Source organism: Carcharodon carcharias, chromosome 14 (assembly GCF_017639515.1).
Source record: "Carcharodon carcharias isolate sCarCar2 chromosome 14, sCarCar2.pri, whole genome shotgun sequence".
Taxonomy (NCBI): Eukaryota; Metazoa; Chordata; class Chondrichthyes; order Lamniformes; family Lamnidae; genus Carcharodon; species Carcharodon carcharias.
This window is the reverse complement of record NC_054480.1, coordinates 4,224,939-4,243,653: the sequence shown is the minus strand read 5'-3', so window position 1 is coordinate 4,243,653 and position 18,715 is coordinate 4,224,939. Positions and strand designations below refer to the sequence as shown.

Sequence of the window (18,715 nt, the reverse complement as noted above, 5' to 3'; positions counted from 1 at the left end):
CTATGTACCTAAATAAACAAATAAAAGTTAGAACCTATCAAGCTGGGTTCCACTCTGGGATCAGGTTTGTCCAGTGGTAACCTCAGCTGGGATTATAACACTTGCTGAACCCGTATGCTAACCTTTTGTGATTAATGTACAAGGACACCCAGATCCCGCTACACTTAAATATTTTGTTTTTCTATTCTTCCTACAAAAGCAGATAACTTCACTTTCCCATGGTACATTCTTCTATATGCCAAATTTTTAACCTATTTATATCCCTTTGCAGACTCTTTGTATCCTCCTCACAACTTGCTTTCTCACCTCTCTTTGAGTGTATTGTAGCCAAAGTTGCTAATGATACAATCAGTTCATCCAAGTCATTGATTGTAAATAGTTGAATAGTTCAAGTCCCGCTCCAGGGCTGGAGTACAGAAATCAAGGCTGACAGTCCAGTGCAGTAATGAGGGAGCACGGCACTGGCAGAGGTGCTGCTTCAGATGTTTCTGAGATCCCATCTGGCTGCTTGGGTGAATGTAAAAGATCCCATAGCATTGTTTCAAAGAGCAAAGGGGTTCTCCCCTCTGTTCTGGCCAATATTTATCCCTCCATCAACATCATAAATACAGATTATCTGGTCATTATCACATTGCACTATGTGGAGTTTGTGATGCATATATTGGCTGCTGCATTTCCTACTTTACAACAGTGACTACACTTTGAAAAGTACTTAATTGGCAGTAAAGCATGTTGAAACATATGGTGACTGTGAAAAGCGTTGTATAAATGCAATTCTTTCATTTTCTTCTTTTATTGTAAGTAGTTGAGGTTCCAGCGATGATCCCTGTGGAACCTCATAATTATAGTTTGTTAACCTCAATCACCCACTGAACCTGATTCTCTGTTTTTTGTTAATTAGCTAATCCTTGTGACATCCTCAAAGAACACATTAATTTGTCAAACATAATTTTATTTTCATAAACCATGTTGACTCTGGCTGATTGTGTTATGGTTTTCTAAATGTCTGCTGCTACTTCCTTAATAATGGAACATGGTGAAAGAGAACGACGGGTTGGTGAAGACAGTTTACCTGGAATGTTGCAATGGTTTTCCTGGCTGCTGGGGGTGCCTGCTCCTCTGGCCCATTAACCTCCTCCTCTATGTCATCAAGCGCTGCCAGATTCAATTGAGTAACAACTGTAAAAATCAGAACAGAATGAGAGCATGTAGTCTTTTCAATAAAGCTCAGAATATTATTCCAGGTTTCAGGTCCAGAAATTAGTTTCTGACTAGCATTTTACACTTATGGCTCCTGACATTTCTTTGTAAATGTGGAACTGCTGCATTTGGAAAGCCCATTCATTCCACAGAGAAGCAAGTCATAAATGGTGGCACTGACCTGTCGGGCCAAATGGCTTGTTTTAATGCTGTAAGATTCTATGTAATTTTTAAAAATTCTTTCACAGGATGTGGGTGTTGCTGGCTTTTGTTGCCCATCTCTAATTGCCCTTGAGAAGGTGGTGGTGAGCTGCCTTCTTAAACTGCTGCAGTCCATGTGGTGTAGGTACACTCACAGTGCTGTTAGGAAGGGAGTTCCAGGATTTTGACCCAGTGACAGTGAAGGAACGGTGATATATTTCCAAGTCAGGATAGTGAGTGACTTGGAGGGGAACTTCCAGGTGGTGGTGTTCCCATCTATCTGCTGCCCTTGTCCTTCTAGTAGTGGGCGTGGGTTTGGAAGGTGCTGTCAAAGGAGCCTTGGTGAGTTATTGCAGTGCATCTTGTAGATGGTACACACTGCTGCCACTGTGCATCGGTGGCAGAGAGATTGAATGCTAAACGTGGTGAATGTGGTGCCAATCAAGTGGGCTACTTTGTCCTGGACGGTGTCAAGCTTCTTCAGTGTTGCTGGAGCTACACTCATCCAGGCAAGTGGCGAGTATTCTATCACGCTCCTTGTAGATGGTGGACAGGCTCTGGGGAGTCAGGAGGTGAGTTACTCGCTTCAGGATTCCCAGCTTCTGACCTGCTCTTGTAGCCACAGTATTTATGTGGCTGGTTCAGTTCAGTTTCTGGTCAATGGTAACCCCCAGGATGTTGATAGTCGGAGATTCAGTGATGGTAATGCCATTGAATGTCAAGCGGAAATGGTTAGATTCTCTCTTGTTGGAGATGGTCAACATCTGGTACTTGTGTGGCGAGAATGTTACTTGCCACTTGTCAGCCCAAGCCTGGATATTGTCCAGGTCTTGCTGCATTTGGACATGGACAGTATCAGTATCTGAGGAGTCACAAATGGTACTGAACATTGTGTAATCATCAGCGAACATCCCCACTTCTGGCCTTATGATGGAAGGTCATTGATGAAGCAACTGAAGATGGTTGGGCCTAGGACACTACCATACACTCGGTTAAATGCTGCCTTGATGCCAAGGACAGTCACTCTCCCCTCACCTCTTGAGTTCAGCTCTTTCCTCCATGTTTGAACCAAGGCTGCAATGAGGTCAGAAGCTGAGAGACCCTGGTGGACCCCAAACTGAGTATCAGTGAGCAGGTTATTGCTGAGTAACTGCCACATAATAGCATTATTGATGACCCCTTCCATTACTTTACTGATGATCGAGAGTAGACAGATGGGGCAGTAGTTGGCCAGGTTGGATTTGTCCTGCTTTTTGTGGACAGGACATACCTGGGCAATTTTCCATATTGCTGGGTAGATGCCAGTGTTGTAGCTGTACTGGAACAGCTTGGCTAGGGATGCGGCAAGTTCTGAAGCACAAGTCTTCAGTACTATTGCTGGAATGTTTTCAGGGCCATAGTCTTTGCAGCATCCAGTACCTTCAGCTGTTTGATATCATGTGGAGGGAATTGCATTGGCTGAAGACTGGCATCTGTGATCCTGGGGACATCCGGAGGAGGCCGAGATGGATCATCTTATCGGCACTTCTAGCTGAAGATTGTTGCAAATGCTTCAGCCTTATCTTTTGCATTGATGTGCTGGGCTCCTTCATCATTGAGGGTGGGGATATTTGTGGAGCCTCTTCCTCCAGTGAGTTGTTTAACTGTCCACCACCATTCACAACTGGATGTTGCAGGACTGCAGAACTTAGACCTGGTCACGTTGGTTGTGGAATCATTTAGTTCTGTCTATCACTTGCTGCTTATGCTGTTTGGCATGCAAGCAGTTTTGTGTTGTAGCTTCACCAGGTTGACACCTCATTTCTATTCTGCCTGGTACTGGCATGCCCTCCTACACTCTTCATTGAACCAGGGTTGATCCCCTGGCTTGATAGTAATGATAGAGTGGGGGATATGCCAGGCCATGAGGTTACAGATTGTGTTTGAGTACAATTCTGCTGCTGCTGATGGCCCACAGCAACTCATGGATGCCCAGTTTTGAATTGCTAGATCTGTTCAAAATCTATCCCATTTAGCACGGTGGTAGTGCTACACAACACGATGGAGGATATCCTCAATATGAAGATGGGACTTCATCTCCATAAAGGACTGTGCAGTGGTCACTCCTACCGATACTGTCATGCACAGATGCATCTGTGACAGGCAGGTTGGTGAGGATGAGGTCAAGATGTTGGGCTGTAACTAGTAGAGTTGTCCAAGGGTCAATGCTGGAATCTCAGTCATTTGCAATCTATATTAATTAGTTAGATGAAGAAACTGAGTGCAATACAAAGCTAGGTGGCAAAGTGGGGAAAGAGGGGGGTCCAGAGAAGCTGCAAGGGATATAGACCTTAAGTGATTGGTCAAGAAAGTGGCAGATGGAAAATAACTCTTCATGTAGAGAGTTGTGAATCTCTGGAATTCTCTACCACAGGGAGTTGTGAACAGTCAGTCATTGAGTGTGTTTAAGTCAGAAGCTGACAGGTTTTTGGGTACTAAGGGAATCAAGGGCTTTGCGGATAGCATGGGAAGGACAGGTTGATGTAGAAGTCAGTTTGGATCTTATTGGATGGCAGAGCAGGCTTGAGGGGCCGAATGGCCTACTCCTGCTCCTATTGCATATGTAATAACTTGCCTTGTTCATTAGCTTCTTCTTCTTCATCATATTCTTTTTCCTGAAAAACAGAGAAATTACTGATTTTGTCCTATTCAAATTTGTGTCCACATCTTTCTGACATCTCAGAATTGTAGACATTCTTCCCCAGTCTGTATTGTATTTTTAACTTTATATTTTATGATATATTTTTGTGCTCCAGGCTGGCATTCTCAAGTAAAATTCAGTGCAGGCAGCTACAAAGTAAAATTCCCTCTATTCTGCCCCAAAAATGTGCCTCAGCCTAGAGCTCAAAGGCCCGGTTGAGTGCCAATGTTTTCATTTCCCAGTCTTGCTAAATGAGATGTGAACGTTTCAAGGGGAGAATTCGGAGCATAGACCCGAAGAGCCAATGGGCACAGCCACCACTGGTTGGGCAAAGGAAGGGGATATACAAGAAGCCAGAGTTAGAGAGGTCAAGGAGGCTTTTGTAGGAATAGAGGAGGTTATCAAGAAAAGGGGATGCGCAGGGGTTTTCTGAGAATGGGAGCAAGTGTAACAGCTTTGAAAGGGGTGTAGAATGTGTCTGAGAAAACAGAGCCATTTACAATATCCGTGATCATGATGGCAGGAAATACAGTTCAATGGGAATAAGATTAAGGGAGTTCAAGCTGGATCTCATTGAGGAGATGATCTTTGAGAGACATGGGGGGAGCTGAGGAAGAAACAGGAAAGACAAAAAGATTCAGAGTTAGAGTTTCAGAATTAGGTTGGTGGTTTGGTGGAAAAGAAGACAAGTAGATGAACATGGGTCTCTATGATGGGGACATACGAACATACACATTAGGAACAGGAGTAGGCCACTCGGCCCCTCAAGCCTGCTCCACCATTCAATAAGATCATGGCTGATCTGATTGTAACCTCAACCCCACGTTCCCACCTACCCAGAATAACCTTTCACCCCTTTGTGATCAAGAATCTATCTACCTTTGCCTTTAAAAATATTCAAAGGCTCTGTTTCCACTTTTGAGTAAGGGGATTCCAAAGGATCATGGCCGACTAAGAGAAAAAAATTCACCTCATTTCTGTCCTAAATGAGCGACCACTTATTTTTAAACTGTGACCTCTAGATCTAGATTCTCCCACAAGAGGAAACATCCTCTCCACATCCACCCTGTCAAAACCCATCAGGATCTTATAGGTTTCAATCAAGTCGCCTCTTACTCTTCTAAAGTCCAGCAGATACAAACCTAGTCTGTCCAACCTATCCTCATAAGACAACCCTCTCATTCCAGGAAATAGTCTGGTGAACCCTCTCTGAACTGCTTCCAAAGCATTTACATCCCTCCTTAAATAAAGAGACCTGTACTGTACTCAATACTCCGGAGGGAGGCAGGCAATGGCACAATGGTATTGTCACTGGACTATTAATCCAGAAACCCAGGGTAATGCTCTGGGTCAAATCCAGCCACAGCAATAAAGAAAAATCTGGAATTAAAAGTTTGATGCAGACCATGAAACTATTGTCGATTATTATAAAAACCCATCTGGTTCACAAATGCCCTTCAGGGAAGGAAACCTGCTGTCCTAATCTGGTCTGGCCTACATGTGATTCCAGACCCACAGCAATGTGGTTGACTCTGAAATGAGAAAGCCACTCAGTTGTAACAAACCGCTACAAAGAGACAAAAAAGGAATGAAACCGGACGGGCCACCCGGCATTGACCTAGGCATCAGAAATGACAATGTCAATCCTGCAAAGTCCTCTTTACCAACATCTGAGGGCTAGTGCCAAAATTGGGAGAGCTATCTCACAGACTAGTCAAGCAACAGCCTGACATAGTCATCCTCACAGAATCATACCTTACAGATAATGTCCCAGACACCACCGTCACTATCCCTGAGCAGAGGTGGTGGTACAGTGGTGTATAGTCGGGAGTGAGTTGCCCTGGGAGTCCTTCGTGTATTTAAGACCGAGATAGATAGGTTCTTGATTGGTAAGGGGATCAAAGGTTACGGGAAGAAGGCGGGAGAATGGAGTTGAGAAACTTATCAGCCATGATTGAATGGCAGAGCAGACTCGATGGGCCGAATGGCCTAATTTCTGCTCCTATGTCTTATGGTCTTATGGACATCAGCTCCAGACCCCATGAAGTCTCATGGCATCAGGTCAAACATGGGCAAAGAAACTTCCTTATTACCATGTACCACCCTCCCTCAGCTGATGAATCAGTGCTCCTCCATGTTGAACATCATTTGGAGGAAGCACTGAGGGTGGCAAGGTTGCAGAAGGTACTTCAATGTCCATCTCCATGAGGGGCTCGGTAGCACCACTACTGGCTGAGTCCTAAAGCTCATTGCTGCTAAACTGGGTCTGCAGCAGGTGGTGAGGGAAAAACATACTTGACCTCATCCTCACCAACCTGCCTGCCACAGATGCATCTGTCCATGTCAGTATCGGTAGGAGTGACCACCACACAGTCCTCGTGGAGACCAAGTCCCATCTTCACATTCAGGATACCCTCCATCGTGTTGTGTGGCACTACCACCATGCTAAATGGGATAGATTTCAAACAGACTTGGCAACTCAAGACTGGGCATCCATGAGGTGCTGTGGGCCATCAGCAGCAGCAGAATTGTACTCTAACACAATCTGTAACCTCATGGCCTGGCATATCCCCCACTCTACCATTACCATCAAGCCAGGTGATCAACCCTAGTTCAATGAAGAGTGCAGGAGCGCATGTCAGGAGCAGCACCAGGCATACCTAAAAATGAGGTGTCAACCTGGTGAAGCTATAACACAGGACCACTTGCGTGCCAAACAGCAGAAGCAGCAAGTGATAGTCAGAGCTAAGCGATCCCACAACCAATGGATCAGATCTAAGCTCTGCAGTCCTGCCACATCCAGTCGTGAATGGTGATGGACAATTAAACAACTCACTGGAGGAGGAGACTTCACAAATATCCCCATCCTCAATGATGGAGGAACCCAGCACATCAGTGCAAAAGATAAGGCTGAAGCATTTGCAACAATCTTCAGCCAGAAGTGCCGAGTGGATGATCCATTTCAGCCTCCTCCAGAGGTCCCCAGCATCACAGATGCCAGTCTTCAGCCAATGCAATTCGCTCCATGTAATATCAAGAAACGGCTGAAGGCAAAGGCTATGGGCCCTGACAATATTCCAGCAATGGTACTGAAGACTTGTGCTCCAGAACCTGCCACGTCCCTAGCCAATCTGTTCCAGTACAGCTACAACACTGGCATCTACCTGGCTTTGTGGAAAATTGCCCAGGTATGTCCTGTACACAAAAAGCAGGACAAGTCCAACCCGGCCAATTACCGCCCCATCAGTCTACTCTCCATCATCAGTAAAGGGATGGAAGGGGTCATCAACAGTGCTATCAAGCGGCACTTGCTTAGCAATAACCTGCTCACTGATGCCCAGTTTGGGTTCTGCCAGGGCCACTCAGCTCCTGACCTCATTACAGCCTTGGTTCAAACATGGACAAAAGAGCTGAACTCCCGAGGTGAGGTGAGAGTGACTGCCCTTGACATCAAGGCCCCATTTGACCGAGTGTGGCATCAAGGAGCCCTAGCAAAACTGGAGTCAATGGGAATCAGGGAGAAAACTCTCCACTGGTTGGAGTCATACCTAGCACAAAGGAAGATGATTATGGTTGTTGGAGGTCAGTCATCTCAGCTCCGGGACATCACTGCAGGAGTTCCTCAGGGTAGTGTCCTCGGCCCAACCATCTTCACCTGCTTCATCAATGACCTTCCTTCCATCATAAGGTCAGAAGTGGGGATGTTCGCTGATGATTGTACAATGCTCAGCACCATTCGTGACTCCTTAGATACTGAAGCAGTCCATGTCCAAATGCAGCAAGACCTGGACAATATCCAGACTTGGGCTGACAAGTGGCAAGTAACATTCGTGCCACACAAGTGTCAGGCAATGACTATCTCCAACAAGAGAGAATCTAACCATCGCCCCTTGATGTTCGATGGCATTACCATCACTGAATCCCCTACTATCAACATCCTGAGGGTTATCATTGGCCAGAAACTGAACTGGACTAGCCATGTAGCTGTGGCTACAAGAGCAGGTTAAAGGCTAGGAATCGTGCGACGAGTAGCTCATCTCCTGACTCCCCAAAGCCTGTCCACCATCTACAAGACACAAGTCAGGAGTGTGATGGAATACTCCCTACTTTCCTGGATGAGTGCAGTTCCTAAAACACTGAAGAAGCTTGACACTGTCCAGGACAAAGCAGTCCACTTGACTGCACCACATCCACAAACATTCACTCCCTCCACACAGTAGCAGCAGTGTGTACCATGTACAAGATGCACTTCAGGAATTCACCAAGGCTCCTTCGACAGCACCTTCCAAACCCACAACCACTACCACCTAGGAGGACAAGGCCAGCAGATAGATGGGAACACCACTACCTGGAAAGTCCCCTCCAAGACACACACCATCCCGACTTGAAAATATATCACCATTCCCTCACTGTCGCTGAGTCAAAATCCTGGAACTCCCTTCTGACAGCACTATGGGTGTACCTACACCACACGGGCTGCAGCGATTCAAGAAGGCAGCTCAGCACCACCTTCTCAAGGGCAACTAGGGATGGGCAATAAATGCTGACCCAGCCAACGAAGCCCACATCCCATGAATGAATTTTTTTTAAAAATGTGGTCTCACCAATGCCCTGTACAACTGAAGCATAACCTCCTTGCTTTATTCAATTCCCCTCTCAATGAATTATAACATTCTATTAGCTTTCTTAATTACCTGCTGTACCTGCGAACTAGCATTTTGTAGTTCATGCACTGGGACACCCAGATCTCTGCATCTCTGAGCTCTGCAATCTCTCACCATTTAGATAATATACTTCGCTTTTATTTTTCCTACCAAAATGAACAATTTCACATTTCCTCACATTATACTGCAGCTGCTGGGTCTTTGCCCACTCACTTAACCTATCTATATCCCTTTGTAGCCTCCTTGTACCTTCTTCACATCTTACTATCTGACCTATCTTTGTGTCATCAGCAAATTTAGCAACCATACCTTTGATCTCTCCATCCAAGTCATTTATATAAATTGCAAAAATTTGAGGTCCCAGCACTGATCCCTGTAGCACACCACTCATCACGTCCTGGCAACCAGAAAAAGACTCATTTATGCCTACTCTCTGCTTCCTGTTAGCTCGCCAATCTTCTATCCATGCCAATATGTTACCCCCTACACCACGAGCTTTTATTTTCCACAATAACTTTTGATGTGGCACTTTATCAAATGCCTTCTGGAAATCTAAGTACAGTACATCCACCGGTTCCCTTTATTCACAGCACCTGTTACTTCTTCAAAGAACTCCAATAAATTGGTCAAACATGATTTCCCTTTCACGAATCCATGTTGACTCTGCCTGATTGCCCTGAATTTTTCCAAGTGCCCTTTTAGAACATCTTTAATAATAGCTTCCAAAATTTTCCCTATGACAGATGTTAAGCTAAGTGGCCTGTAGTTTTTTGCTTTCTGTCTCCCTCCCCTTTTGAACGATGTAACCAATTGGTGTTAGAAGTGAACAAAGTGTAAACTAAATTAGCTGGGAAATGGGCTGCAGAATATAGAAGTGGAAAAGAGGAATAAGGTGCTTTAAGGAGTCAGATTGTTGAATAGTACTGGAGAAGGAAGTAGAATCATATTGGACAGGTCCAGACCAAGCCGGATATGAGGAATCCAAAGACAGGTTTAGAATGTATATATGTAAATGCACAAAGTGTGGTGAATAAGGTTGGTGAGCTACAAGTCCAAATAGCTGTGTGACAGTATGATGTAGTGCTGTCCAATTCTGGCCACCACACTTTAGGAAGGATGTGAGGGTCCTTGAGATGGTGCAGAAGAGATTTACCAGAATGGTTCCAGCAATGAGGAATTTTAGCTACAAGGTTAGTTTGAAGAAGCAGGGATTGTTCTCCTTGGAGAAGAGGAGATTGAGGGGAGATTCAATAGAAGTGTACAAGATTCTGACAGGTTTAGCCAAGGTAAACAAGGAGAAGCTGTTCCCGTTAGCCGATGGTACAATGATGAGGAGGTCACATATTTAAGGTTTTGGTCAAGAGATGCAGCGAGGCTGAGAGGAAAATCTTCTTTACGCAGTGAGTGGTGATGACTTGGAACTCGCTGCCTATGAGGGTGATGAAAGCAGAGAGGTCAATGATTTCAGAAGGAAATTGGATGAACACTTGAGGAAAAATAAATTTGTGGGGTTACAGGGATAGAGTGAGAGAATAGGATGGACTGGATTGCTCAGCAGACAGCCAGCATGGACTCGATGGGCTGAATAGCCTCCTATACCAGAATGACTCTGAGTCTCGCAAGGAGAAATGAAAGAGAAAATTGGGCTGAACCTGTCAAGCTGTAGATTCTGTAGCCATATATCAGCTGGAGTTGTCAGTTAGGCAATTACTCAGACTTCAGAGATTGTAAACTTTCATTCTATTATATTCTGAGCTGGGGTCAGAGATGACTAACCCAAGCAGTCTCAATGCACCTGGTAAATGTGTTACAATGACTTCACACACACTGGGTAATGTTTAGAAAGCTTTTCAATACCAATGTCCCTTTTAGCATAATTTTTGATGTGTATAAGTTGACAATAATGTATAAGTTGGCAATAACACTACCTTAATCTCCTCCAGAGATGCATAATACTTTGACCACCAATCCAGCTCCTCCAGGTCAATCTTTTCCTCATATTCTTCAGGTTCATCCTTTGCTAATTTTGTTTTCAGTGGCAGTTTCTTCATTGGTATCTGGTAGAAAAGAAAATGAGGCCTTTTCAAACTTTCCTTCCATCAGGGTTCGAAATTCCTCCCCAACTCCGTCTAGTTCCATAGGTATAAAAGCAAAATACTGTGGACACTGGAAATACAAACTAAAAACAGGAAATGCTGTAAATACTCAGCAGGTCTGGCAGCATCTGCGGGGAGAGAAAGAGAGTTACCATCTCAAGTCGAACATGACTTCTTAATCAACTCGAAACATTAACTCTGTTTCTCTCTCCACAGGTGCTGCCAAACCTGCTGAGATTTTCCAGCACTTTCTGTTTTTATTCCTGTCTAGTTCCAATCTTTAAGAGAGCCCAGCTATTGAGTCAGCAGCAGACTGCTTCTGGGACCAGGTATCACAATTAGTCCAGTGCTGCCCCACCCAATGTTCTCATTCACACCCACCCTTGAACATGCACACACTCTCATTCACACTCATGTTCACACACCCTTGCACATGCACACACTCTCACACAAATGTTCACACACCCTTGCACATGCACACACTCTCATTCACACTCATGTTCACACACCCTTGCACATGCACACACTCTCACACTCATGTTCACACACCCTTGCACATGCACACACTCTCATTCACACTCATGTTCACACACCCTTGCACATGCACACACTCTCACTCACACACATGTTCACACAAACCCTTGCTCATGCACTCACTCACATTCATGATCACACACACCCTTGCTCATGCACACACTCTCACTCGTACTCATGATCACACACACCCTTGCTCATGCACATTCTCACTCACACTCATGATCACACAAACCCTTGCTCATGCACACTCTCACTCACACTCATGATCACACACACACCCTTGCTCATGCACACACTCTCATTCACACTCATGTTCACACACCCTTGCACATGCACACACTCTCATTCACACTCGTGTTCACGCACCTTTGCACATGCACACAATCTCACACTCATGTATACACACCCTTGCACATGCACACACACTCATTCACACTCATGTTCACACACACTTGCACATGCACACACTCTCACACTCATGTTCACACACCCTTGCACATGCACAGACTCTCACTCACACTCATGTTCACACACCCTTGCACATGCACACACTCTCACTCACACTCATGATCACACACACCCTTGCTCATGCACACTATCACTCACACTCATGATCACACACACCTTTGCTCATGCACACACTCTCACACTCATGTTCACACACCCTTGCACATGCATCAACTCTCATTCACACTCATGTTCACACACCCTTGCACATGCACTCACTCTCACACTCATGTTCACACACCCTTGCACATGCACACACTCTCATTCACACTCATGTTCACACACCCTTGCACATGCACTCACTCTCACACTCATGTTCAAACACCCTTGCACATGCACACACTCTCATTCACACTCATGTTCACACACACTTGCACATGCACACACTCTCACTCACACTCATGTTCACACAACCTTGCACATGCACACACTCTCACTCACACACATGTTCACACACACCCTTGCTCATGCACACACTCACATGCATGATCACACACACCCTTGCTCATGCACACACTCTCACTCACACTCATGTTCACTCACCCTTGCACATCCACACACTTTCACTCACACTCATGTTCACACACCTTGGCACATGCACACACTCTCATTCACACTCATGTTCACACACCTTTGCTCATGCACACACTCTCACTCACACTAATGATCACACGCACCCTTGCTCATGCACACACTCTCAAACACACTTAAGATCACACACACCCTTGCACATGCATGCACTCATTCACACTCATGTTCACACACCCTTGCTCATGCACACACTCTCACACTCATGATCACACACACCCTTGCTCATGCACACACTCACTCACACTCATGATCAAACACACCCTTGCTCATGCACACACTCTCACTCACACTCATGATCACACACACCCTTGCTCATGCACACTCTCACTCACACTCATCATCACACACACCCTTGCTCATGCACACACTCTCACACACATGTTCAAACACCCTTGCACATGCACACACTCTCATTCACACTCATGTTCACACACCCTTGCACATGCACACACTCTCACTCACACACATGTTCACACACACCCTTGCTAATGCACACACTCACATTCATGATCACACACACCCTTGCTCATGCACACACTCTCACTCACACTCATGATCACACACACCCTTGCTCATGCACACTCTCACTCACACTCATGATCACACACACCCTTGCTCATGCACACACTCACTCACAAACATGATCACACACACCCTTGCTCATGCACACACTCTCACTCACACTCAAGATCACACAAACCTTTGCTCATGCACACTCTCACTCACACTCATGATCACACACACCCTTGCTCATGCACACACTCTCATTCACACTCATGTTCACACACCCTTGCACATGCACACACTCTCACTCAGACTCATGTTCACACACCCTTGCACATGCACACACTCTCACTCACACACATGTTCACACACACCATTGCACATGCACACACTCTCACTCACAAACATGTTCACACACACCCTTGCTCATGCACACACTCACATTCATGATCACACACACCCTTGCTCATGCACACACTCTCACTCACACTCATGATCACACACACCCTTGCTCATGCACACTCTCACTTACACTCATGATCACACACACCCTTGCTCATGCACACACTCTCACTCACACTCATGATCACACACACCTTTGCTCATGCACACTCTCACTCACACTCATGATCACAAACACCCTTGCTCATGCACACACTCTCATTCACACTCATGTTCACACACCCTTGCACATGCATACACTCTCATAAACACTCATGTTCACACACCCTTGCACATGCACACACTCTCACTCACTCTCATGTTCACACACCCTTGCACATGCACACACTCTCATTCACACACACGTTCACACACCCTTGCACATGCACAGACTCTCACACTCACGTTCACACACCCTTGCACATGCACACACTCTCACTCACACACATGTTCACACACACCCTTGCTCATGCACACACTCACATTCATGATCACACACACCCTTGCTCATGCACACACTCTCACTCACACTCATGATCACACACACCCTTGCTCATGCACACTCTCACTCACACTCATGATCACACACACCCTTGCTCATGCACACACTCTCACTCACAATCATGTTCACACACCCTTGCACATCCACACACTTTCACTCACAATCATGTTCACACACCTTGGCACATGCACACACTCTCATTCACACTCATGTTCACACACCTTTGCTCATGCACACACTCTCAATCACACTCATGTTCACACACCTTTGCTCATGCACACACTCTCACTCACACTAATGATCACACACACCCTTGCTCATGCACAATCACACTCACACTCATGATCACACACACCCTTGCTCATGCACACACTCTCACTCACACTTAAGATCACACACACCCTTGCACATGCATGCACTCATTCACACTCATGTTCACACACCCTTGCACATGCACACACTCTCACACTCATGTTCACACACCACTGTACATGCACACACTCTCACTCACACTCATGATCACACACCCTTGCTCATGCACACACTCACTCACACTCATGATCACACACACCCTTGCTCATGCACACTCTCACTCACACTCATCATCACACACACCCTTGCTCATGCACACACTCTCACACACATGTTCACACACCCTTGCACATGCACACACTCTCATTCACACTCATGTTCACACACCCTTGCACATGCACACACTCTCACTCACACACATGTTCACACACACCCTTGCTCATGCACACACTCACATTCATGATCACACACACCCTTGCTCATGCACACTCTCACTCACACTCATGATCACACACACCTTTGCTCATGCACACTCTCACTCACACTCATGTTCACACACACCCTTGCTCATGCACACACTCACATTCATGATCACACACACCCTTGCTCATGCACACACTCTCACTCACAATCATGATCACACACACCCTTGCTCATGCACACACTCTCACTCACACTCATGATCACACAAACCCTTGCTCATGCACACTCTCACTCACACTCATGATCACACACACCCTTGCTCATGCACACACTCTCACACTCATGTTCACACACCCTTGCTCATGCACACTCTCACTCACACACATGTTCACACACACCTTTGCTCATGCACACACTCACATTCATGATCACAAACACCCTTGCTCATGCACACACTCTCACTCACACTCATGATCACACACACCCTTGCTCATGCACATTCTCACTCACACTCATGATCACACACACCCTTGCTCATGCACACACTCACACTCACACTCATGATCACACACACCCTTGCTCATGCACACACTCTCATTCAGACTCATGTTCACACACCCTTGCACATGCAAACACGCTCATTCACACTCGTGTTCACGCACCCTTGCAGATGCACACACTCACACTCATGTTCACACACCCTTGAACATGTACACACACTCATTCACACTCATGTTCACACACCCTTGCACATCCACACACTCTCACTCAGACTCATGTTCACACACCTTGGCACATGCACACACTCTCATTCACACTCAAGTTCACACACCTTTGCTCATGCACACACTCTCACTCACACTCATGTTCACACACCCTTGCACATGCACACACTCTCACTCACACACATGATCACACACACCCTTGCTCATGCACACTCTCACTCACACTCATGATCACACACACCCTTGCTCATGCACACACTCACATTCATGATCACACACACCCTTGCTCATGCACACACTCTCACTCACACTCATGATCACACACACCCTTGCTCATGCACACTCTCACTCACACTCATGATCACACACACCCTTGCTCATGCACACACTCTCACTCACACTCATGTTCACACACCCTTGCACATCCACACACTCTCACTCACACTCATGTTCACACACCTTGGCACATGCACACACTCTCATTCACACTCATGTTCACACACCTTTGCTCATGCACACACTCTCACTCACACTCATGTTCAGACACCTTTGCTCATGCACACACTCTCACTCACACTAATGATCACACACATCCTTGCTCATGCACACTCTCACTCACACTCATGATCACACACACCCTTGCTCATGCACACACTCTCACTCACACTTAAGATAACACACACCCTTGCACATGCACGCACTCATTCACACTCATGTTCACACACCCTTGCACATGCACACACTCTCACACTCATGTTCACACACCCCTGCACATGCACACACTCTCACTCACACTCATGGTCACACACCCTTGCTCATGCACACACTCACTCACACTCATGATCACAAAGACCTTTGCCCATGAACACACTCTCACTCACACTCATGATCACACACACCTTTGCTCATGCACACTCTCACTCACACTCATGATCACACACACCCTTGCTCATGCACACACTCTCATTCACACTCATGTTCACACACCCTTGCACATGCACACACTCTCACTCACACTCATGTTCACACACCCGTGCACATGCACACACTCACAAACATGTTCACACATACTCTTGCTCATGCACACACTCTCACTCACACTCATTATCACACACACCCTTGCTCATGCACACTCTCACTCACACTCATGATCACACACAACCTTGCTCATGCACACACTCTCACTCACACTCAAGTTCACACACCCTTGCACATCCACACACTCTCACTCACACTCATGTTCACACACCTTGGCACATGCACACACTCTCATTCACACTCATGTTCACACACCTTTGCTCTAGCACACACTCTGACTCACACTAATGATCACACACACCCTTGCTCATGCACACTCTCACTCACACTCATGATCACACACCCTTGCACATGCACACACTCTCACACTCATGTTAACACACCCTTGCACATGCACACACTCTCATTCACACTCATGTTCACACACCCTTGCACATGCACACACTCTCACTCACACTCATGTTCACACACCCTTGCACATGCACACACTCTCACTCACACACACCCTTGCTCATGCACACACTCACATTCATGATCACACACACCCTTGCTCATGCACACACTCTCACTCACACTCATGATCACACACACCCTTGCTCATGCACACTCTCACTCACACTCATGATCACACACAACCTTGCTCATGCACACACTCTCACTCACACTCATGTTCACACACCCTTGCACATCCACACACTCTCACTCACACTCATGTTCACACACCTTTGCTCATGCACACACTCTCACTCACACTCATGATCACACACACCCTTGCTCATGCACACTCTCACTCACACTCATGATCACACACACCCTTGCTCATGCACACACTCTCACTCACACTTAAGATAACACACACACTTGCACATGCACGCACTCATTCACACTCATGTTCACACACCCTTGCACATGCACACACTCTCACACTCATGTTCACACACCCCTGCACATGCACACACTCTCACTCACACTCATGGTCACACACCCTTGCTCATGCACACACTCACTCACACTCATGATCACACACACCCTTGCTCATGCACACTCTCACTCACACTCATGATCACACACACCCTTGCTCATGCACACACTCTCACACTCATGTTCACACACCCTTGCTCATGCACACTCTCACTCACACACATGTTCACACACACCTTTGCTCATGCACACACTCACATTCATGATCACAAACACCCTTGCTCATGCACACTCTCTCACTCACACTCATGATCACACACACCCTTGCTCATGCACATTCTCACTCACACTCATGATCACACACACCCTTGCTCATGCACACACTCACACACACTCATGATCACACACACCCTTGCTCATGCACACACTCTCACTCACACTCATGATCACACACACCTTTGCTCATGCACACACTCTCACTCACACTCATGATCACACACACCCTTGCTCATGCACACTCTCTCATTCAGACTCATGTTCACACACCCTTGCACATGCAAACACTCTCATTCACAATCGTGTTCACGCACCCTTGCACATGCACACACTCTCACACTCATGTTCACACACCCTTGAACATGCACACACACTCATTCACACTCATGTTCACACACCCTTGCACATCCACACACTCTCACTCGGACTCATATTCACACATCTTGGCACATGCACACACTCTCATTCACAAAAATGTTCACACACCTTTGCTCATGCACACACTCACTCACACTCATGTTCACACACCTTTGCTCATGCACACACTCTCACTCACACTAATGATCACACACACCCTTGCTCATGCACACTCTCACTCACACACATGATCACACACACCCTTGCTCATGCACACACTCTCACTCACACTTAAGATAACACACACCCTTGCACATGCACGCACTCATTCACACTCATGTTCACACACCCTTGCACATGCACACACTCTCACACTCATGTTCACACACCCTTGCACATGCACACACTCTCACTCACACTCATGGTCACACACCCTTGCTCATGCACACACTCACTCACACTCATGATCACACACACCCTTGCTCATGCACACTCTCACTCACACTCATGATCACACACACCCTTGCTCATGCACACACTCTCACACTCATGTTCACACACCCTTGCTCATGCACACTCTCACTCACACACATGTTCACACACACCTTTGCTCATGCACACACTCACATTCATGATCACAAACACCCTTGCTCATGCACACTCTCTCACTCACACTCATGATCACACACACCCTTGCTCATGCACATTCTCACTCACACTCATGATCACACACACCCTTG

At 46.3% G+C, this 18,715-nt stretch overlaps 1 protein-coding gene across 3 annotated transcripts in view; it reads right to left on the bottom strand.

The window, feature by feature from the left end:
• fer1l4 (fer-1 like family member 4) overlaps nucleotides 1-18,715 on the bottom strand; it is a 351,889-nt gene that overhangs the window by 86,964 nt on the left and 246,210 nt on the right. For all 3 annotated transcript variants that reach the window (XM_041204900.1, XM_041204899.1, XM_041204901.1), the window contains 3 exons: nucleotides 10,674-10,802; nucleotides 4,016-4,055; nucleotides 1,073-1,179 (listed from right to left, as the gene is read on the bottom strand). In XM_041204900.1, coding sequence (XP_041060834.1) covers nucleotides 1,073-1,179; nucleotides 4,016-4,055; nucleotides 10,674-10,802 — 276 coding nt within the window. The remainder of the gene's footprint in view (nucleotides 1-1,072; nucleotides 1,180-4,015; nucleotides 4,056-10,673; nucleotides 10,803-18,715) is intronic.